The sequence below is a fragment of the Macaca thibetana genome, chromosome 6 (assembly GCF_024542745.1).
Source record: "Macaca thibetana thibetana isolate TM-01 chromosome 6, ASM2454274v1, whole genome shotgun sequence".
Lineage (NCBI taxonomy): Eukaryota > Metazoa > Chordata > Mammalia > Primates > Cercopithecidae > Macaca > Macaca thibetana.
In genome coordinates, this window is record NC_065583.1 from 67,198,539 (window position 1) to 67,224,160 (window position 25,622).

Consider the following 25,622-nt stretch of genomic DNA (forward strand, 5'->3'; position numbering starts at 1 on the left):
CCCATATCTGCAAGATCTCAAAAATATCTCTCTTATACACTACCTTTGCTTCAAAACTACTGGAAGACAGATTCTACCAAAATAAAGAATGAAGAAAGAAGGTGAAATGGGGTTGAAGAAAGGGGCTACTCAGCATACAAAAAAGGCAAAGAAAGTCCCCAACATGATAGAGGTGCAAGTCAGAATGTTCTGAGAGTCATTTCTTCAAGGTGAAATTGACAAATTGCTGAATATATTTGAAAAGATTAAAAGGTGTTTATATAATGTCAGAGAATTTAGAGATGATTTAGTGATAAGTATACAGAAAACTAAGCAAATAAAAAATGAGGCAACTATTTCTTCCAGAAAAAATAAAAAAAATGTGCAGGTAAGGAAAAATGATTATGATATATTATCTTGTTCAGCTACAAATGCAGTTTATACAGTAACAACAATGTAAATATAGAATATAGATTTTAGGGTTTACATATCTTACTGTGAGATAGGGAGACAAAAATCACTTTTCCGGGGAGGGGTGAAGTTGTGAAAAGAGGGTGTTTATATACGTGAAAAAAGCAAAATCTCTGACTTCCCCAGAAGGAAGTTAATAGCTCCAAAACAACAACAAAAAATCTAGATGCAGCAACGTAAGCAATTTTATTTAAAAATATAAAAAGCAGTTACCAAGAGAATGGCTAAAAAGATTTAAAGTGAATGCTTCTGGAAAGCTGGAATGGGCTGGGGGGTGTTCAGGGTTCACTATGTATAAATATATAGATTTTTTTTTTTTTTGCAGCAACTCTCATACAGAAGTTTTTCTTCCTTAAACTATCTGAGTGTATAACCTTGACTTTCAAAAGCCAAATTAAAAAAAAAAAAAATTTGGCTGGGCACGGTGGCTTGCGCCTATAATCCTAGCACTTTGGGAGGCTGAGGCGGGTTGATCACGAGGTCAGGAGATCGAGACCATCCTGGCTAACACGGTGAAACCCCGTCTCTACTAAAAATACAAAAAATTAGTTGGGCATTGTGGCGGGTGCCTGTAGTCCCAGTTACTTGGGAAGCTGAGGCAGGAGAACGGTGTGAACCTGGGAGGCGCAGCTTGCAGTGAGCACTCCAGCCTGGGTGACAGAGCGAGACTCCATCTCAAAAAAAAAAAAAAAAAAAAAAAAAGAAAAATTTCTACAAAGACTAACATCTGAACTTTCAACACTCCTAGAAATTTCTAAATCATTCCTGTATCTCTATTGTTAATTTCAACTTGAATTTTCTTAACCAAGATCATGTGAGGGTATGCCGTAACCCATTATGATACAACTCTTCCTGTTTATGTCATAAGTCTATTTTTCTTAAATGGCAAAGTTAACAATTTTAGTGTATAACTGATTAAGATCACTGAGCCACTCCTGAAATCTGAGAATATATGCCTAGATCTAGACCACCAGAGCGCTTCAGACATTAACACGAATACACATTGCCTCTTCTTACTAATTGTTGCAAGTTCAATAAAAACTAATATGTATACCCATAACCTCCTTATGAAGTAATCATTTGAACACTATTATAAACAGGCACTAAAACAAACAAACCACTTTAAGATATTCCCTAAAGCCCAGGCATCTTGCATCAACACTGTTTCACAGGATTTCTGTCTCAACAACAAACAACGCTCATAAGCAATCAGGCACGAAAATGAATCAATATTACCATTAAACTCATATTTCCAATAAAAGTGTCCTATACAATTTCTAGGTCTCCAAATTTTGGCACAAAATTATAAAGGCAGCCCTCTACTGAAAACTGAACAAATTAGAAAGAAAACACACAAGCATGAAAGCATTTGCTCTATGAAAAAAATCTACAGAAAACTTTTGTCATAGTCATTTCAAAGAAGCCTGTCAGAGAATCCAAAATTTTCAAGAGTAAGACACTACGCATCTCAAGTCTAAAATGTTTTTTTTTTTTTCTTACTTGTGAAGATACCATATGGTAAATTATGTTCTCAGGAAAAGAAACAAACTTACCTTTCACAAGCTCGGACAGTCCATGCGGCAATTATCCATAATGAGATACTAAAAACCAAGAGTACAGTTCCTGGGCATATAGTCATTAAAGTCTTCATAACAAAACGTGTATTGAAGTTTATCTTATTAAGTGCTCCAATGCTTCTAGAGGAGGCATCAGTGAAAAGTTTGCTATGTAAAAGCATGACTCTGGCAATCAGATAGAGTCTTAAGAACATTGGTATAGATAAAATAATATCCACATCAGCGGTGGTTGTGGATGGGGCATAGGAGAAGGCAAGCCGGGCCGTCCATGTGAACGTATAATTCCCAGGTATGGGATGAATAGCACACACCAGTATTTCCAAGCAGATGAAGAAAATACGCTCATAAGTCATGGCTATTCTCCAGTCATCTGCTCCATTGTCCACCATGAACAACTGAAAAAATAAAGTAGAAAATCAGCTTCAGTATGGCATGAATGGTCCACAAGTGTTAGTGCAGATTTTAAAAACACACAACAGATGACTTTTAGCAATCATGGCAAGCTAAAGGTTATAACTTTTAAATGCTAGCCAGGTACACTATTTTTAGTAAAGCGTATTGGTATTCATTTTGTACGAATTAAATTAAAAACTTGGTACTCAGGAGCTAAAACTGTTTTGAAGTTCACGTTCCTGGACAATCATACAAATAACATCATTTTAAAACAGGCGCTTGGACCTATTGAAAACCCCCTCAGATGAAGTTGAAATGGACTCGCCTTATAACAAGTTGTTTTCCTCTTTCAGTCTGGATTTAAAGCCTTACACAACTCTAACTATATTCTCAGTGAAATCTATTTAGGGTGCCTCTGCAATCAGTTATACCCTATAATGCAACAACACATGAGCGTTCTTACAGGAAATCTTATTCTTGGCTTCAGAGAAAATCACAAGAGACCACAGACAAATGTGGCAGAAACATTTCTTCCAGTTTCCCCACGACTACTCTATTTTCTGTCTCTTTTCTTCTATTCGTCCATAGCCTTCCCTTGAATTATTCATTTATTTCCAATCTTCATTTAATAAAGATCCCCTTTTCCTCCTGTTTCTGTCATTCCTCACACCACAATCAATGAAAACAAACAAAAATTTTTAAGAAGAAAAAACCAGAGAGAAAGCAAAGTAAATAAATAGATATATAGATAAAGAGTAAAAGGGACAGAAAAGAGTATCTTCCTCTCTTCCCTGGCTCTCTGTAAAAGTCCTCCAGGCCCTGGCAGTCTAGAGACAACCAGAAGCATTTGGAAATGTGTCATGGCTTTTCTGACTGCCACGAGGACTTGCAAGGGATACTGACATTTAGGGCCCAGAAGCCAGGGGTGCCAACCATGCTGCAATGCTGAGAGTCCCATGTATTAGGAAGAACTTTGTTTTGAGAAGCTATACATATTCCAAAGATACTGTCATTGCTGTCTTTGGAAATTACTATCAGGGACTATTACAAGTCACATAAATAAAATAGTACTGTTCTTTAAATCCACATTTCCATTCTTACCAAAAATGTTATTATCCAGCTTCATTGTCTACTTTCTTCACCAAACTTGGCCCTGAATGACCCGGCAGTGTGCAAAAATCAAATCCACTTCCAAATGGGCTAAGAATCACCAAGACTCCAAATAGTCAAAAGCTGTGTGGCAAAGTCTCAGCTGAGTTCCAATAAAGGTATTCCCCATAATGTTCTGGACAACACTGCAAACTCAGGATAAATACCTTTCAAGGTATTTATCTGATAAAGAAATGTCAATCTGGATGTATCACTCTGATATACTGCTTACAAATAGCCTCCTCCTTCTAGGACTGGCCCTCCTTCCATTCTCCCCAATGCACTTGCTCCTCTCACCTCACTCTACTCTCTTTTTCTCAGCCCCCTTTTCATTACCCCTCTGCTCACTTCCCTAACCAGGCTGGTTCTCTCTGTTGAGTCTCACTCCTTCAACCATAATCCTACTGCCATTCTCAGCAGCATCACCCTTTACCTTTAGGTGATCCTGTCCAGGTAACTCCCAGTCTGGAACCTGATATCCAGGCTGCTGCAGGTGGCCTATGGCTACCACCCACCTGTGTCTTCAAGCTCAGTTGAACCCTTAGAATCACCTTGTGATCATTCCCACATCCACCATGGGTTGTTTTCCTTGAGGGCCACCACTGTTCCCCTTTCTCTCAGCACACACATTCCCCACAGTATCAGAGGAAATACCCTCTATTTGATACTTTAGCCACAATCTTACCTACAGCCACACTCTTTCCTCCTTATTTCCATTCTCTTTTGCTTCATGTGTCTAAAGCAATGTTTCACTAAAATCCAGTTCTCCTGCATCAATAGCCTATAGTCTAGTTCCTATACCTCTTTTCTCTCAGCAGAGTCTACAAAGTCAAACTTCTCCTACTGTTTACTAAAAACAAAACACCCAAACAAAGAGAACCAGCGCTGGCTCCATGCCTAGTCTAGGTTGTGTTTGTTTTCTCACTTCATTCTCAAACAACTTCCAGGCAGATCTTGCTCCCATTAGCCTATCAAGACTACTCTTGCTAAGGTCACTAAAGACACCTTCATTATGAAATACGATCCTTCCATCTTAATTATTATCTTATTTGTCCTGTCATTCCTGCTTCCCTAAAAATGATCTCTTTCCTTGGCTCCTGTGACATGTTGCTTTTTCCATCTGCTGCAACTCTTAAGGATCTCACTGTCTTTCTCTCCATTCTGTGTCCCTCCTTGGTATGGTTTGGATGTGTCCCCACAATATTAACCATCACACTACTGGAGTCCCTCTCTGACTCTTCTCTCACTCTCTACTTCCCTGGGTGGTCTGATCCTTCACTCTCCATTACCAGAATCCTCCTATTGGAGAACATCTTCCATTTTCTAATAATCTTTTTAAAATGTAATTCAAGATTAACACCATTCAAAGGCCCACCATGGCCTGATGGGTAAAATCTAATCTATACCCATAGCATACAAGCCATTCTGCAATCTGGTTTTGCCTATCTCTCCAACTTCATTGCCTATTATTCTATTTACATCTCCCTATGGTTGGAGATTCCAGAACACAACACCTAATCACGCTTCTGGGTCTTTGTACATTCTGTCCCATGGCCTGGAAAGCCTCCATCTAGCAAATTTGCATTCCTTCAAGATCAAACTCCACATCACCTCCTCTAGCATGCAGTAGATGCCCTATAAAAATCTGGAAACTCGCTCCTTTGTTCCACCATGATCCTCATATGTGCCTCTTATTGATGCTGTCACATAAAGGACAATAAAAAACTTCTTCATAAGATTGTCTCCCCTACGTGTTAGTGAGACTCCATGTCTACCTGGTGGAGGATAAGAAATGCTGTATAAATAAATTTCCTTGTTATTTCTTGGTTAACAGTGACTATCCTAATCACTAGATAGGTCATAATATCAATTAAATGTGCTTGTGGAAGCTGAGAATACCAAAGCATAATGCAAGTGAATGTACGACACAGTCACCTAAATAATAAGTCATTGCAGCAGCATAATTTTGCAGTTCCATAGAGTCCAGATAACTTTCCTCTTTGGTAACTTCTGCAGAAAAAATGTTCTATTACATAGTTGTTTTCTACTATCAAAGGTCTTAACACCTGAAATGATTTTTTTTTATTTTATCATAGCACATATTTTAACGCTGAAATTGAGGAAAAATATTTACTTGTATTTTCTACATAATCCTGACCCTCAATGTTGCTTGTTTATTCATTTATTTATCCAGTATACTAAATATTATGTGGCAGGTATTAGTCTACATACCAGCCATACAGCAGCATTTATGACAGAGAATCTGCCCATTGAAACTAACTTTTGCTAGGAAAAAAAAAAAAAAAAAAAGAACGAAAGAAAAACAACATAGTCAAGAAAGCAGACTTAAAGAAATCGAATAAAGTAATTATGCTTTTGGACACTGTTATGAAGGAAAGAAACAAGAGATGAAACAGAGAATAATATATTAGAGATGACAGTAGATGTGGTCATCAGGGAAAACCTCTGCATAAGTACCATTTGATGTAAGATCTGGACTAAGAGAAAAGCCAGCCGTGTAAACAACCAGGGGAATAATATTCTAGCCACAGGAAACAGCACATGTAAATACCCTGGGCTTTATAAAAGCCCTAGCATGCATAAAGAAATGAAGGAACATCAGACTGGCTGAAACTTAATGATCAAGGGGCAGCATGAAAGATCAGTTTGCAAATAAGTTTGAAGAGACCAACTGGGACCATATAAGCAGGCCTTTGTTGACCATAGTATCCAGACAGGATTTCAATCTAAGCCCAGCGGGAACCCACTGAAGGGTATTAGGCAGAGGAATGATGTCATCTGATTTGTAGCCTGAAGAGCTCATCCATACTGCTCTGGGGAAAATAGGGTGAAGAGGGGCAAGTGTGGAAGGAAGGATAAAAGTTAGGAAGCTCTACTGCATTTGATTGGTTGTGGTACCTTATCACCTAAAATGGGGGACTTTCATGGAAATGCAGACAATGAGTGCATTGGACATAAAGTTTGGAGATCTTACAACATCCCAAATTCTCTAGGTCACAGCTAAAGCAGTGTTAAGAGAAAAGTTTATAGCACTAAATGCCCATGTGAAAAAGTTAGAAAGATCTCAAATTTAAAACATAACATCACACCTACAGAAACTAGAGAAACAAGAGGAAACCAACCTGAAAGCTAATAGAAGACAAGAAATAACCAAAATCAGAGCTGAACCGAAGGAAACTGAGAAGCAAAAAACTATATAAAAGATCAACAAGTCAAGGAGTTGGCTATTTTCAAGAATAAATAAGATAGACCACTAGCTAGGCTAATAAAGAAAATAGAGAAGATCCAAATAAACACAATCAGAAATGACAAAGGGGATATTACCACCAACCACACAGAAATAAATAAAAAAATGCAAACCCTCAAAGGCTACTATGTACATCTCTACGCACAAAAGCTACAAAACTCAGAGGAAATAGAAAAATTCCTGGAAATATACAATCTCCCAAGATTGAACCAGGAAGAAATGAAATGCCTGAACAGACCAATAACAAGTTCCAAAATGAAATCAGTAATAAAAAGCCTATCAACTAGAAAAAGTACAGGACCAGAGGAATTCACAGCCAAATTCTATCAGATGTATTAATGTAAGTAAGAGCTGATACCATTCCTACTGAAACTATTTCAAAAAATTGAGACGGAGGGACTTCTCCCTATCTCATTTTAGGAGGCTAGCATCAACCTGATACCAAAACCCGGCAGAGACACAACAAAAACATAAAACTTCAGGTAAATATCCTTGGTGAACGTTGATGCAAAAATTCTCAACAAAATACTAGCAACCAGAATCCAGCAGCACATCAAAAAGCTAATCCAACACAATCAAATATGCTTTATCTCTCGGATGCAAGGTTGGTTCAACATACGTGAATCATTCAACATGATTTATCACATAAACAGAGGTAAAAACAAAAATCACATGATCATCTCAATAGATGCAGAAAAAGGTCTATGGCCATACCACCCCGAACACACACAATCTCATCAATACATGCAGAAAAAGCTTTTGGTAAAACTCAACAGGCCATCATGTTAAGAATCTTCAACAAACTAGACATTGAGGAAACATACTTTAAAATAATAGGAGCAATCTATGACAAACCCCTAACCCCTGAATAGGCTAAAGCTGGAAGTATTCCCCTAGAAAACTGGTACAAAACAAAGATGTCCTCTCTTCCCACTCCTATTCAACATAGTATAGGAAGTCTTAGCCAGAGCATTCATAAAAGAGAAAGAAATAAAAGGAATCCCAACAGGAAGAGAGGAAGTCAAACTATCCCTGTTTGCAGGTGATAGGATTTTATACTTAGAAAACTCCATAATCTCTGCACAAAAGTTCAATGATTTAATAAACAACTTCAGCAAAGTTTCAGGAAACAAAATTACTCTATAAAAATCAGTAGCATTCCTATACACCAACAGCATTCAAGGTGAGAGGCAAATCAAGAACACAATCCCATTCATAATAACCACAAAAAGAATAAAATAGCTAGGAATACAACCAAACAAGAAAGTGAAAGATCTCTGTGATGAAAATTACAAAACACTGCCCAAAGAAATCAGAGATTACATAAACAAATGGAAAAGCATTCCATGCTCATGGATAGGAAGAATCAGTATTGTTAAAACAGCCACATTGCCCAAAGCAATTTACAGAATCAGTGCTATTCGTATCAAACTGTCAATGACATTCTTCACAGAAATAGAAAAAACTATTTTAAAATTCACATGTAACCAAAAAAAAAAAAAAAAAAAAAGTTGAATAGCCAAAGCAATCCTAAGCAAAAAAAAAAAACCCAACCAATACTAGAGGCATCACATTACCCAATTTCGAACTATGCTACAAGGCTACAGAAACCACACAACACGGCACTGGTACAAAAACAGATATAAAGTTCAATGGAGCTGAAATACAGAGTTCTACACAGTGCAGACATAATGCTACACATCTACAACCTTCAACAAAATTGACAAAACCTAGCAATGAAGAAAGAATGCCCTATTTGATACATGGTACTGGGAAAACTGGCTAGCCACCTGCAGAAGACTGAAACTGGATCCCTTCTTTATACAATATACAAAAATCAACTCTAGACGTGTTATAGACTTAAATGTAAAACCCCAAACAATAAAAACCCTGAACTATAACCTAAGAAATACAATTCTGGACATAGGACCTGGAAAATATTTCATGATGAAGACACCAAAAGCAACTGCAACAAAAACAAAAATTGACAAATGGGATGTAATTAAACTAAAGAGTTTCTGCACAGCAAAAGAAACTGAACACAGTAAACAGACAACCTATAAAAAGGAAGAAAATATATACAAACTATGCCTCTGACGAAGGTCTAATATCCAGCATCTATAATAAACTTAAACAAATTTACAAGAAACAAACAACCCCATTAAAAAGTAGGCTAAGACATGAACAGACTCTATTCAAAAATAAGACATATATGCAGCCAACAAGCATATGAAAAAAATGCTCATCATCCCTAATCATCAGAGAAAGGCAAATCAAAACCACAATGAGATACTATTTCACACCAGTTAGAATGGCCATTATTACAAAGTCAAAAAATAACAGATGTGGCCAGGCATGGTGGCTCACGCCTGTAATCCCAGCACTTTGTGTGGCCGAGGTGGGCAGATCACCTGAGGTCATGAGTTTGAGACCAGCCTGGCCAACATGGTGAAACCCCATCTCTACTAAAAATATAAAAATTAGCCAGGTGTTATGGTGTGTGCCTGTAATCCCAGCTACTCAGGAGGTTGAATCAGAAGAATCACTTGAACCCAGGAAGCGGAGGCTGCAGTGAGCCAAGATTGCACCACTGCACTCCAGCCTGGGCACAAGAGCAAAACTCTGTTTCAAAAAAATAAAAAACTAACAGATGCTGGTGAAGTTGCAGAGAAAAAAGAATACTTACACACTTCTGGTAGGAATGTAAATGAATTCAGCCACTGTGGAAAGCAATTTGATGGATTTCTCAAAGAACTTAAAACAGAATTACCAGTAGACCCAGCAATCCCATTATTGAGTACATACCCAAAGGATTATAAATCATTCCACCATAAAAACACACGCATGCATATATTAACTGCAGCAGTATTCACAACAGCAAAGACATGAAATCAACCTAAATGCCCTTCATTGGTAGAGTGGATAAAGAACATATGGTATGTATACACCATGGAATACTGCACAGACATAAAAAGAATAAGATCATATCATTTGCAGCAGCGTGGATGGGACTAGAGGCCATTATCTTAAATGAACCAATGCAGGAATAGAAAATCAAATACCACATATTCTTACTTCTAAGTGGGAGCTTAACAGTGAGTACGCTTGGACACAAAGAAGGAAATGATAGACACCACGGCCTACCTGAGGGTAGAGGGTGGGAGGAAGGTGAGGATCAAAAGACTACCTAGGCTGGGCGCGGTGGCTCATGCCTGAAATCCCAGCACTTTGGGAGGCCAAGGTGGGTGGATCACGAGGTCAGGAGTTCGAGACCAGCCTGGCCAACATGATGAAACCCCGTCTTTACTAAAAATACAAAAATTAGCCGGGTGTGGGGATGCATGCCTGTAGTCCCAGCTACTCTGGAGGCTGAGGCAGGAGAATCGCCTGAACCTGGGAGACACAGGTTGCAGTGAGTCGAGATTGCGCCAATGCACTCCACCCTGGGCAACAGAGCAAGACTCCATCTCAAAAAAAGAAAAAGAAAAAAAAGAAAAGACTACCTATTGGATACTATGTTTATATGCTTATTACCTACATGATATAACCCAAACCCCCGGAGACACAATTTATCTATATAACAAAGATGCACATGTACCCTTCAACCTAAAATAAAAGTTTTTAAAAATCCATTTAATAGAGGCATACATAAAGTTTTCAATTCTTCCACAAAGAAAACTGCTGTATGGCATAGAAAAACACCTAAGTAATGTTCTCAGTTTCTCCCTCTTAATTAGTTTTCCTAGTCTCCCTTAAGAAAACAAAAGCCCTTTCTCCTGATTCACCAAATAATAAAATACTGACTACCATCTAAACAACAACAAAAGTAGAAATCTTGTCAGAACTTGCTGATGGACTGAATGTGGGAGCAATAAAAGAGAAGATGCAAACATGGCTATTGTGTTTCTACCCTGAGAAACACAGCGGATGGTAGTGCCATTTCCTAGGTACAATGGGCCCAGGGCCGGAGGGAGACCAGGAATGTAATAAACAAAAGGTTTCATTTTGGCCACTTACATCCGAGTATATACGCCAAGTGCAGGTCACTCAGAAGAGAAGTCTGGACTATTGAAGTAAATTTCAGAAAATTGTTATTTGGGTAATTTTATGAGATCAAAGGAAAAAATCAGACAAAGTGAAAAGAACAAAACCGTACTCAAGGCCAAGTCCTGAGGAAGCCCAAATGTGGAGGATATTTGGAAGGTCAGGACATAACAGGATCTGAAAAGCAGCAGGCAGTGAAGCAGGAAGGAAAGAACTGTCCTAGGAGACAAGGGTAAGTGCTGTCAATTAAAAACTGTACAGTGGTATTTACCAGGTTGAGAGACACGTTAATGCACTCAATTCTATAAAGAAAATGAAAGCATTCTCAACATCACAGGTGTTCAACACTCATACAATGTCAAGTATGAAAATCTAACTGTAGAAATATTCTCATTATATTCCGTATAATCTTTGGAATATATATGATCTAAGTTCACTTCTAGGGGAGTTAAAGTAATGAGAAGGACTAATATTATTTAGTTCTTCTACAGTCATTTTCAATTCTGAGGCTGTTAAGAGAAGAAAGATTTTAGGTCAAAAGAACAGTTTAATCTACCTTAATTCTAGGGGATGGTTAACAGTCTTGGCCAGAGGTCTAAAGTAACTTGAAAGCATAATGCTGAATATGCCCTCAGAATATGTCCCATCACAAGCATGAACTTTCCAGTGCAACTGTTTTGTATTTGCTCAGATAACCAAATATAATATACTTCAAGCTCATCATCACAGATTAGTGAGCACTGACCAGCCATCAGTGAAGAGGGGCTGGAGTTTAGCAGGAGGGGCCTGTCCACAAAGAGGTAACCTGTGTGCACCAGAAGGAGCTCGGCTGCAGAACCCCTCTCCTATCTACCTTCTGCATGTGCTTTTCCTCTGCAATGTAACTGCAAGCTCTTGCAGTCTGGGACAATTCATTAAACATCTTGGGTTTACTTTCTAAAAAATAATCCAGGGTATTGCTCAGCATAAAACTGGGGCTTAAAAATTACACACTGAAAAAAATAATTTTAGTCATGTATTTGTTAGGAAAGTAAGTAGAATAGCCAGGAAAATTCTGAAAAGGAAGAGTAACAAGGGAGAAGCAGCCACATAAATTTTAAAACAAATTAATAATTAAAACCAGGTGGTACTGGCACTTCATATAACTGAAAGCCTGATGGAACAGAACAGAAAGTCTAAAATAGACCCAATATACTGGGAATTTCATAATAATACAAAGGTAGACTCTCAATCAGTGGGGAAAATATAGCTTATGGAAAAATGATTCAGAAACAACTAAGTAACCACCTAAAGAAAGGCAGAGTTAAACCCATGCCTCACACCCATACCAAAAAAAATTCTAAGTGTTTGAAAGATCTAGATATGAAAATGAAAATACTAACATATTAAAAGAAATCAGGTAAGAATTATGCTGTAACCTTGGAGAAAGTAAGGTCTTTTTACACAAACTTCAGAGACAAGATAAAATACTGCATTTTATCTTTTAATGTATTTAATGCATTTGACTGCATTAAACTTTTGTTTTCTGCAACTAACTAAAGCTACAATAAAGAGAGTAAAAAGACAAACACCAAACCATGGGGAAAACGTTCACAACACCTATCACAAAGGACTAATCTCTCTAATACGCAGAAGTTCCTAAACATTAAGGAAGAGACAAGCAGCACAGTAGAAAAATGAATGCAGGATACAAGCCTTAGGTCATGGAAAATGAGATAAAAAGGGCTCTTAAACTTATAGAAACAGATGCCCAACCTCAATCATAAGAAGAAAATGAGATACCATTTTTTGACCTGTCAGACTGAATAGGCAGTAAAAGTTTTATAACATGTTATACCATTGAATGTATGAGGAAACAGTACTCGCATATATCTCAGGCAGAAGTGTAAATTGGTACAATCTGAGGAGAGCAATTTATCAGGCTATAAGCATACATTCTCTTTGATAATGTAATTCAATTTCCTTAGAATAAAATCTGTCATATCAATATATTTGCAAGAGTGAAAAATAGTGAATGTACATGATTATTTGTTGCAGCATTGCTTGTATATTAGCAAAAAAACTGGAAATAATATGAATAATCTAGCAGGAAAATGGGTTAAATGAATTATGAATGGCCACAAAATGAATAGTATGCCATGAAACAAAAGATGAAGAAAGGTGTTATATGGTATTAAAAAGAGATATCAGGTAAGTACTGAGTTTTTTTTTTAAGCAAAGTATATGCTATTATTTGTGAAGATCTGTTAAAGGGGAGATGGTATATCTGTATTTGTATGTGCAAAAAGTATCTCTGAAAGAATACTCCAGAAATTAATGATAAAAGTCACTTAGGGGAGGTGAACTGAGTGGTTGGGCACTAGAAATGGATGGGAGACTTTTAATTATGTAATATTTAATGCTTTTTTTTTTAACTTTGCAGATGTGAGTAAATGAATATAAGTTAGTTAATAACAAAATCAGTTTTTATGGTTAAAAAACAGAGGAGGGAAGAATGAGAATAACGAGGTTGTCAGACATCCAAATAAATCCTAACAGTATACATGTACACAACTTCAAAACTAGAAAGTAATCACTGACTTTCTAAATGACAGTGTACACAGCCAAACACACTGAAACAAACTTACATCTAAAATATTCTGCTTACTAAGACAAAACCTTGAGCCATTATGTTACATAACTGTTTTCAACAGCATGAACAAAAATAAGTAAGATTTCTTGGTTAACCTTTAAGCCAAATATTCAATAAAACCAAGCTCTCTTTTTTTCATTCACTTACTGAATGCTTCTATTTGTAAGGTTCTGTGGATACAAGGATTAAAAAGCCTCTCAGTTTTTGATGCAGAAGAGCAATATACATGAAAGATTTATATTTAAATTTACATTCAAATGTTTCCTTGTGGTAAGTACTACAACAGAGAAACAAAGAAAATGCTGAGGAAATACAGAGGAGGTCAGAGGAGGCTCCATCATGGAACAGTATATGGTGCTTTTCCCACCAGAATCTTCACATAACCCATGACAAGGAACTTTCAATATCATTTTTAGGACATTTTTGGGATCATGACCCCAAACAAAAATGCACAGAAATGTATTCATTCAAAAAAGCAAAAAAACCTCCTTCCTTAGAAACTAGCATTTGGATGTAACAAAGTGAAAAAAAAAACACACACACACATACACAAAAGAAAAAACACTACAGAAGAAAGCCAAATAATGAGGTTTTCTTTATTAATGTGTTACTAGGATTCAGTCAACAAAGAAGTGAGACTACAGTTGCCCATCACAGACCATGTCAAAAGACAAACAGAAAGGGAGAGATGACTTTTCAATGGTCTCACTGAGATTTCGTCCAAGATCCTCAGCCCAGAACTGCAGGAGGGAAAAAAACAGAAGAGCTATGTTCAGAAATCACCAATTCTGAGCAAAACTCAGAAGAAACGAGCAAAGCTGATGCTTATCATTCCCTTACCATCCATCCTGGAACCTTCCCCTCTCTTGAAGCCTCATGCCCATTCCAGCAACCCTGTTCACTCTTGCCACCCTGAAACTTCTCTGCATCCAAGGAGGAGGAATGTGAAACTAATTAGGTATTCATCACTGAATTGTGAACTCCTCTCTGGGTGAAAAGTATGAAGAAAAATCTTGTTGGAATGCAGAAAACTAAGGCTCAGATCCTAGATATGCTACTAACTTGTTATATGACCTTGGGAAGTCATTCAAACTTTGCTGACCTTATTTCTGCTATCTGTAAAAATGGAGATGTTATTTGCTGTTTCAGAAAGTCATTTTAATAACTAAATGAACATATATCATATGTTGTAGGCAACACTATGAAGTGGCTAACCCAAAAGTATTCCCATCCTTCTCTCTTGCCTATCTCCACTACAGAAATATCAGTTTCCCCAGACTCCTTTGCAGTTATGTGTAGCCATGTGATGCAGTTCCAATCTGAAATCATAAGCAAAAGGTTGCTCGAGAACTTAGTAGAATATATTTGCTTTTCTGGATTAAAAAAAGACAGACATGGCTGACATAGAACTCTTCCTTCCCTTCCTCCAGCCTTAAATAGAGGTGATACTTGGATCTGCAGTAGCCACCCTGTGACCGTGAAAAAGAGACAAAAGAGTCACAGTAATTCCAGCCCTGATATCTTAAGCCACTGAACCAGCAGCCACCTACCCCATTTGTTAAAGTTACCATCAGGTGGATTTTCTGTTACTTGAGCAGCTGAAAGTATGCCTGCATTTAATTTAATAGTCATTAAAGTGCTATGTAAAGATTTATAAAAGAAAAATAACATTTATTAACTTAAAACACTTTATGGAGAGAGCAGCCAACAATGCAAAAGAAATGCATCTCAAATACTGAAATTTAAAGTACAATAACCATTGAGTGGTAGAGTTATTTCTGGGGTGGGTGGCTTTTGTTCATGCCTTTTAAATATCAACCAACTGCTCTGAATATCTGGTAGTGTGACTCACAGGAAACACACACACACACACACACACACACACACACACACACACACACACATATTTTGGAGCCAGAGAAGTTTGGATTTAATTTCTGGCTTGACCACTTACTAGCTGAGTGGTTTGGGGCAATATATTTAATCTCTCTAAAACTTCAGTTTCTTCCGCTACAAAAAAAATAAAAATAAAAATAATATCAACCTTACATGATTAGTATGCGTTAACACCAGCTCTGCTGTCCCTAGTAAAAGTGACCAAATGAATAACTATTAGCATCCCATGGACCTTCAAAGAGGGACAAGTAGATGAATTAAATAACTTGTGATATAAAGACAGGAAAATTAGCCATGGAAGAGGAAGAAGGGAAATTGGCAAGGAAAGACAGATCTAGACCAACATCAGTATTGGGAAAAGCTCTAGAAACTCCAGCTGCGCCTATTTTTGAAAGAAGTACTCTTGTCATTTGCTAAAATAATGAGTTTCTGAAATTGTCTTCTCCTGACTTAGGCAAGAGCTTTATCTACAGGTCAAAAATCCTAGAATCATCCACCAGGATGCAGTGATAGTTAAGGTTATGTATAACAAATCCATGTTCTGCTGCTCTTAAGACTTAATCAGAAACTTACTCCCCTTTCACATGTTTCTTACCACCAGGCCCACACCTTCTGTGGTCCCACAAAAGGCACTGCATGCATGTTGACATATTATCATGCAATTATGTTCACATTCACATTACTTTGGAATTTATGCAAGTTGCCTCTAAAATTACTTTTGAACTTATCTGTTAAGATAATCATTTTCCCCTTTTTGGTTCTCTCAACAGAACTGACATCACAGAAAGCACTGTGGTGTATGGATTATGTGCCTGCACTCTAATTGAGTTAAGCAGATCTAGAGTTGATTTTGACATGCCACAATTGATGAGCTCTGTAACTGCAGAAAGTTACTCAAACTTTCTGAGCTCCAGTTTCATCATCTGTTAAGGATGCCTTGTCATAGGACTACTAGGATAGTGCTCAACAAATGTTATTTTCTTTCATAATAGTTCACTTCAGCACTGTGTCAAAATCTGGCCTCCAATCAATGTAACCTTAACTATCTACAGGTAGAATAAGGAGGGATGAACACAAAGAAAAACATCACTGATTGTAGCTACTGGAAAGGATGAAAATCAAGGTTAGATGAAATGAGAAATTCAAAGCTCCTCCAAGGTCAGTTTTTTACTTATTTTAATGGTTTATAAAATTTGGTATGTATCATCAAATCATTTCTGCAAGAAGATGGGGAACCAATCATAAATAAAATAAGCCTGGCAAGGCCTCAAACCATGAAATAATTAAATATAAGCCAATGTGTTTGATTCTAAAAGTTTAATCTGAAATGATAAAAACTCTACATTTTCATTTGAAGCATTACAGTAATATTGCTACATTGCTAAAATGTATTAGCATCACCTTAGTTATTTTAAGCACCTAAAAAGCTGGCTAAAAGCTAGGTCACCATTATTATCTCATTTGCCCTTAGAAGAGTCCAATTAAAGCCCAGGCAATTGAAAGAATTTGGTCACGGTCACAGTGTGAGTTATTGAAAAACCTGAAGCTAAAGTTCAGGTCTTCCAGCATTCACATCATTTGATGGGGGCATCAGGCTGTACTGAAAAGTTGGAAGCAAATCAATATTTATAAAGCAAAAAAATGCTTACCCACTAATTTACATTATGATTTCTCCAATGTCACATCTTCATCGCTGGTCTTAGATGACCTCCTGCTTTCCGGCAAAAGCAAATATTTAAATAAACTTGCACATTACATTCAATGCCCCATGGTAACAGAAATAGACTACGTCCTAGTTTAGTCTTTTTCCAAGTTAGATATTTTTCATTCTGAAAACTTTTTTAACTTCAGTTGTATAGAACCTCAGAGTCCACGTGGTATTTGGGATGAAACTTGTAAGGCTGTTTTAAAGTATGCTTAACTCATCACATGTTAACAGGACCAGATACTGTTCTAGCCTGTTGTGTGTATTAACTCATATAAAACACGAAGCAATTCCAGAAGGTGTATACTGTAATTATCTCCATCTTGGAGAAGAGAAAACTGAGGCTCAGAGGTTAAGGAACTTGCCAGGGTTACATGGTACAGGGCTAGCATATGAACCCAAGCAATCTGGCTTCAGAGCCTGTGTCCATAATAAGCACACTGCGACTTGTCACATACTTAGCCAGTATAAAATCTTTTTAGGAAGAACACAGAGACAATGCCAATGACAACATCAAATGAACCCATATATTCTTAACCAGTTTGGTTATCTAAGGCCCTTGCTTTCAGCAAAGGAGAAACAAACATATACAATGGGGAAAAAAAATCAGGTGCTTAAAGGAAAACAATTATTACATTAAGTAAATGAGGTATAGCAGTAAGCACTGACAGAGAGGAAAGACACACGCACGTGCACACGCACACACACACACACGCACACACACCCCACACCACCAAAAAGCAGATACAAGGTCTCAAAAAATCCAACAGTCTTAACTCATCTAATGAAAAATCAAACATTCTTACATACCTCAATTACCAGAGAACATCACTGTATTACAACACAATGCAAAGCCTCATATTCCAAATAACAGTGTTGACCTCAACAAAGACTCTCTGGGACCTAACTGATTCTCTTTTTGAATGCGGGGTAGGGGGGTGGGGTGTAAAATCATTATTTAAATTATGTCTAAATTTTAGAACTATTCCTATCCAGATTGTTAAAATAAAAAAAATTGATATAGAGTAAGTCACTGTAAACTTCAAAGTACTAAAACAAAATGATGGTCAGTCTAGAAGTCTATACAGAATTAACTATCTCTCAGGGGAAAGGGTGAAAGACATTTTGAGACACACACAGAATGAGAACAGAAGTGACTGCTAAGGAGTGCTCTGCGTGCAGCAAGAAGTAAACAGAAACCAGAAAGAAGGAGCTAAAGAAAGAAACAAATAACCATGCTAGTAAGTCTAAACACAAATTGACCATACATAATTATAATTGTCAACATAACCATATGATTAATTTGGAGGAAGTCAAAAAAGCAAGGTAATGAATAAAATGCTGGACATCAATAGTATGATGGAAGGAGGAAGGGAGACAAGAATGAAGGCCTCCAAGGGTTGTTACACTGTACAGAAGAACAGAAATTCTGATCAACCTTAAACATTGTTAAATATACATATTTGCTAAAAATTTAAGAGTAACCACTAGAAGAGGGGATATAAATTGCATAACATCTAAACTGCCAGAGAAAGAAATGAATGTTTAAATACTTCACATCACCCAAAATAAGGAAAGAAAGGCGAAAGATAGAAGCAGTGAAAACATTACGAACCCAAAATAATGTCAGAAATAGGTACAAAAATAACAGTTGCCATAAAAATGCAAATGAACTAAACTATACATCCAAAATATAATGTTGAGTAGAAAAAAGCAAGTTGTAAAATAACAGGTACAGCATAGCATCTATGAAATTGAAAGAATGCAAATACTATATTGTTTATAAATACGATTCTATTTAGTGAACACATAAGAGCATGGACTGGAAGGATACACATGAGTTTCTGAATGGCAGTTGCCTCTACAGACAGAAGGTGGGTAAAGAGACTAGGAAGAAAATGAAGGCTATTTCAACTGTAATATTCTTTTCCTCCTATGATAAATATTATCTGGGTGGGAACAGCGCGGGAGAGCAAAGCCCTCTACTGCCAACTGGCAAAAAGCTAGAGAGCCTCTGAGAATGAACATCTCTGAAATGTCAGGAAGTCTAGTCTCTGAGTCTCCTCAGAGCTACAGGATGGAGGGCCTTTCTTCCATCCTTTCTAATGTACAACAAAGAGGCTCTATTGGAGCTGAAACCAATGAAGAAGCTACCAAAGAAGTCACCAGAATGATTCTTCAGGCTCAACGGCTCAGAGCCTTAGCAACTGGGAACACATGCCAGAAGCATGTGATACATGAGCCCAAAGTCTAAGAACAAAAACCACAGAGAATACTTTTTTTTAGCAGTTTTTATTTTTTTTCCTAACTGAAGCTCTCAAACTTAGTTAGAATAGAGTATTATGAAACACATTAAACTCAGTTTGATAACAGTCAAGGTTAAGCAAAAATGCACTAAGCTGTAGCTCACTGTTTAATTCCAAAAACTTCCTTTTTAAAACATTCTACTTTACCATGTAATGGCTGCCATATGTTGTTACATTAATAGTTACTTCCCTGATTTTAAAATAACATGACAAAATAGACATTAAGTGGCAAGTCTGTCACAAGCAGCCATGCCAATGATTAAGCACAAATCATGGGACTAGCTCCGAATACCCACATGGTAAGACCTGTTGATCAGGGCTGGTTTTGATGATTTTTAATAAAGATTATCCATTTGTATTACTTGGCTTCAGAATCAGACAAATATTCTTTCTCAATGCCATATCTTGATTAAAGAAAAAATAATGAAGTGGCCACAATGAAGTTAGGTTTTCTCTAGAACACAAGTTAGGCTCATTTTTTTCTACCCTAAATGCTATGGGGAAGTATTTCAAGATTGCGAACTGGCCTAACATAAAAGTACAGCATCCTAAAGGTAGGATGAAGAAAGTAAGGACAGTAGAGAGCAAAAATCTACACACGTCTTAACGAGGGTTCTCCATCAAAAAGAAGAATAACCAACCTGTTGATAAATGGGGGGCAGGTAGCAAACAGAGACTGAAATCTCTCAGAATTCTGAGAGGCAGACAGAGTATTTGCTGACATGTTGGTCAACTATTCCCTTAACTTACAGCAACCCTTGCCCCTCCTTAAATTCCTCCATAGGTGCTTATATTACAAACACATACAATAAGAACGAGAGAAATAAATCCTGGCTCAACCTTTCAGATGGCGGGAATTTTTAAATTCTGTATTTTTGTATCACATTAAATTCAAAACTAAGGATACTACTAAAAAGTTGGGATTTGAGGCTGCATGATTTTGAAATGGCAAACAAGATAAAAAAATATGAAGCAAATTTTTAAAAAGAAAGCCATTTTACTATATATTTCTACATACCAAATTTTGGGGAAGTGATAGAAAGACTGGTTATGTCCATTATAAATAAGAATTCAATCAAATGTGATTGAACAATTGTTTTTTTCTGCCTATATCATATGCCAGCCCCTGTTGGACACACAGTAATCAATGAAATGGTCCATGATGTCTAAGAACTCAAAATACAAGGGAAGCAAAATCTGTGTAAATACACAATCACTATTTCATTTGAAAAGATTCCAGCGCTCTCAAGCAATGTGAGCAAGTCACTTAACCACTCTAAGCTTCACTTTTCTCAATAAGATAATAATAACTACCTTATGAAACTGTTGTATAATTACAAGATAATCCAGGTATGGCTCTTAGCAAAAAAAAAGGCTGAACAATTACTCATGTGTATCATCATTATTATTTATCATACATTACATTATTATTACAGGATACTAATACAGAAGAAGGACAACTAAGTCAGCCTTTGGGGTCATGAAAAGCTTGCCAGAAGAGGGAGACCTGAGCTGAGCCCAAAGGCACCTTGGTGAAAGCAGTATATTCTAGGTAAAAGGCACAGAAAGCAGAAAGAATGGCACAGTTTTGGCTCTAGCTCTCCAAACAAGTCAACATGATTCCAATAATGTGTGTGTGTGTGTGCATGCTGTAAATAAACAATGAGGCTGAAGGAATGGGAGAGGTAAGATCACAAAGAACATTATATGCCACAAGAAAGAATTTGGCTTTTCTTTCACTGTATGCAACACTATAGGCATTGATGATGATGCCTACGGTTGATGTCAGTTACGTAAATCAAGTATTTGTAAATTTCATACATACAACAGTACAACAAAAATTTAAGGTTTGGTGGCTGGGGACTAACTTCTGTGATGTTATGAAGGAAGGGAGAAAGGGAGAGAAAGAGCAAAAGGGAGGGAAGGAAGAAAGCAAGAGAAAAAAGAGGAAGATGGAAGGAAATGAAGGAAGGAAGTAAATACAGGCAGAAAAGAGAGAAATTGGTGACCTGACAGTTTATTAACACTTCAGACTCACTAATTTTAACAGAAACAAAATAGGGCAACACATTTGCATACCTTTAATGTTATAAGATAGAGCATTTCAACTCACCACATTCATCTCACATTTATTAAAATAAACTTTCTTAGACAGGGACGGATCTGTACATGTAGAAAAAACATAATTAAGACCAGTTCCTTAATGATTATTTTTGAAACTGAATAACTTTTTTTAATTTTTTTTCTTTTTTTTTTTAATTTTTTTTAATTGAGACGGAGTCTCGCTTTGTCGCCCAGGCTGGAGGCAGTGGCAGGATCTCAGCTCACTGCAAGCTCCGCCTCCTGGGTTCATGCCATTCTCCTGCCTCAGCCTTCCTAGTAGCTGGGACAATGGGTGCCTGCCACCACGCCCAGCTAATTGTTTTGCATTTTTAGTAGAGACAGGGTTTCACCGTGTTAGCCAGGATGGTCTCGATCTCCTGACCTCGTGATCCGCCCGCCTCGGCCTCCCAAAGTGCTGGGATTACAGGCCTAAGTTATCGCGCCCCGCCGAAACTGAGTAACTTTTTTACTTAAGGATTCACAACGTATTTGCATAGAGAAGTGGCAGAAAGTGATAGCAAATGTGTGTCACGTAGGCTCCCCCTCCCTTCCCTCTCCAGTCATGGCAGACAGGATGAATCAATCCAGTCCTTTCCCGTGCAGCCCTTCTATGGCCTAAAGAATCACTCTTAGCACTATGTATGCTCCAGCCATTTACAACCAATTGATAGGGGCTGGCATCTGAGAAAAAACCTACTGGTCGTATGCAATTAGAAGAATGTACCTCATATTCTTATAAAGAGTACCAGAGATCTTTCCCTGGAGTACCATGCCACTTAATTTGGTCGAATATGTGTCTACTCTAGAGAAGTATGTCAAAGAAAATGCTGTCAGTCTTGAATCAGGAGGTTAAGATGGGAATCCCAGAGTGAAGCACACTTACGGCACAGACTCAGATAACATCAAGATTTTATTACAGTCATCAGCATTCTTTCCCATCTTCCACTTCACTTTCATGGGTAATTGAGTATTGGCTTCTATTCTATCACTGTGGCTCTTTCTGAACAACCCCTAGAGTCAAATGAAAAAGAATAAATAATACATATTTCATGGAACAACTAATTATGGATAAAGATTGTTCTACAAGTCTCCTTAAATCAACTGTGGTGAATTGAAGGTAGCATAATGTAAAATTCAGAGGAAACTATCTTCCTCATCTGTATTAAAGTAAATCAAGTGTTTGAATACCATAAGTTTTTAAGAGGTATTTAGTTTGTTTTATGATTACAACTGACAGAAAAAGTGGTACAACTTTTCTCATACATTCCAGATAAAATCACACCTAACAGTAAAGGCCCTACTGCACAAAGAAAAGAAAAGAACCTTTAAAGTCACAGATCTGAATTTGATTCTCAACTTTGCTACTCACTGGCTGAATAAGAATTACAATGTAGATGAAATGAGACAATGTGTGTAATGTACCCAGCACAGTGCTTGTTCCCAGTAGGCACATGATACATATTAGTTAGCTATTTTAGCTTTCTAAAAAATAGCCATAAAGCATGAAGCAAACACGTCCTGACTTCTTTTATACTGCACCACAATTTTCCTCATTAGTCATGTTGGTGGCCTTTGTTCCTGTGCCACATGCATTTAAAAGCATTAAGTGGGCCAGGCGTGGTGCTCACGCCTGTAATCCCAGCACTTTGGGAGAGGTGGGCAGATCACTTGACGTCAGGAATTTAAGACCAGCCTGGCCAACATGGTGAAACCCTGTCCCTACTAAAAATACAAAACTTAGCCAGAGTGGCTGCGCACGCCTGTAATCCCAGCTACTTGGGAAGCTGAGGTAGGAGAATCGCTTAAACCCAGGAGGTGGAGGTTGCACTGAGCCGAGACCATACCACTGTACTCCAGCCTGGGTGACAGAGCAAGACTCCGTCTCCAAAAAAAAAAAAAAAAAAAAAAGTCATTAATTGGGGCTTAGTATGTCTTCGAGTATCTTCCCTTTGCCTCACCTTCCCCTCTAAGACCATATTCCCATATTCCCAGGCAGTCAACCTTTTAGCATATTCCTTGAGGAATATCACTTTCCTCTTGTTAGCTTTACAGCCACATCTAATATTTGAGAGAATCACCAAATACTATATGAATGAGAGAGCAATAAGAAAGTATGGGGTCTACACACACAGAGTACACTGTCAGGAGGAGGGTCAAATTTGGAAACAGGGGACTTAAACTAAGAAACACTTATGCAAACCCATCAGATAACTTCACAAAACCCAGCTAAACAGTTCTTCCACTAAAAGTCACAGAGTGGTTAAGTTATCATAGCTTAGTACCTGGGCAAACTAGAAAACACTTTTCTTAGCTACTCATTTGCATCCCCCTCCCTTGAGTCTTTAGAGTGATTGATTCTTAATTGACACATATTAACTAAGATACTAATTTGTTCTATTAACTTCATCTGCTATACTCAAGACGGTTCACACATTGATAAAAAGTTCACTGAAACAATTTTGTAAACTAGGTGTGACATTAAACACCAACAACCCAGACAGAAATTCTGATCATGGGCAGACAGTCCCAATCACCCGGATTTAACTGAAGCAAGCTGCTAATCCTTGGAGCGGCCAATTTCCAGAGTTGGGCATATGACTGGAGTTGTGAGAGCAAATGCCATCCATCCATTTATTTTGCAGTAGAAAGTTTATTTTGTGGCACAAATGGAAAAATGGAATAAAAGTCTCCTCTAAGGCAAGAGAACTACTGACTCCTGAGAGGAAAAGTAGTATTGTCTTGGGTGGCTTTTTTCCATTAACATTCTTTCTCTGTCTCCGGCACCCACAGAAAGAGACCATCTACGTCTAATGCTTCAAAGCAGAGTTACTTGCATCTCCTAATGTAATCACATGGCACACAGAATATAAATGCCAATATATGAGTAAACATGAGATTAGAGATTAACTATTTTCCCAAGAGAAGCAATAACCTCACATAGATATCTACACATCGAACAATTAGGACTCAAGTTCAGGCTGGAGAATATCCACTACAGACAAAAATTTACTTTTATTTAGTAAGCCTCTCCAATGGCTGTATATCACAGAAAGGAACAGAGGTGACACTGAAGGGAGTTAGAGACGATGGATGCCAGGGATGGTCACTTTTAAGACTAACTGATAAAGCTGGAAATCCCATTTTAACAGCTCTTGAAGGCATGGATTGCACTGCAGAATAGTAATGGTAAACAAAAAGAAAACATATGCCAGGTCTTCTATGTTGCTACCCTCTGTGCAACCATTTTAAAGCCTATTTCTGATCCATGATTAAAATATAGGAAACATATACAGGAGAGAACACTAACCTCATGGTTAATCCATTAACAGGATAACAGTCTGTCATTCTCTTGCAAGTACAATTGTCCAGATCCATGAATACTGTCGTATTATTCCAGGTTAAAAAAGAATCTGAACCATCAACAGACAGGTATCCAACTCCCCATCCCTGCATCACCCAGCACTATGATGAGGACTGGCTCCTGTCCTGCCCCTCTCCTCGCTCAGTTCCACAGCAACACTGGATGGCAGCACACACTGGCATAGCTTATGTTGCTTCTGAGCAAAAAGATGTGTAACTGCCCTTGAGAAGGTAAAGCATAGCCACAGAAAACCACTCGAGGAGGCTTAAAAAACAGTACTAAACACAAATGTTGCTCAGGAAAGGAAGAGAATGAAACATCTGAAACAATGAGAAGGCTTCACAAAGGAGGTGACGTTAGAGATGAGCTGAAAAATGAGAGGGTATTTTGTAAAATCAAGAATTAGAAGAGGACGATCACAGTAGGACATGCTGTGATCCTCTTGGAGGGACACAAGCGAGCCCAAAGAAGTGTCTCTGTGTCTTATTATACCAGTGAGATACCTAAAGCTAATCTGTCACTATTAGAGCCCTTAGATTCTCATGGCTCTCCTAAAATTACCACTGCATTGTAAGCACAGCACCACTGCATCTAGACACATTTGTTTTTGTATTTCTTTCAGCCAAGTCTTACAACCAAACTATGAAATCTGTCTCTTTCAATACAGTTATAAAAAATAGAAACGAATTCACTGCAGTGATTTCAATCAATGATCTCTGACTGTACTGCCAGTCATTT

The 25,622-nt window shown here is 37.6% G+C and overlaps 1 protein-coding gene across 1 annotated transcript in view; it reads right to left on the minus strand.

The window, feature by feature from the left end:
- The window catches only part of KCNN2 (potassium calcium-activated channel subfamily N member 2), a 427,681-nt gene that overhangs the window by 92,674 nt on the left and 309,385 nt on the right, over window positions 1-25,622 (minus strand). The window contains exon 6 of the mRNA XM_050793051.1: window positions 2,004-2,422. Coding sequence (XP_050649008.1) covers window positions 2,004-2,422 — 419 coding nt within the window. The remainder of the gene's footprint in view (window positions 1-2,003; window positions 2,423-25,622) is intronic.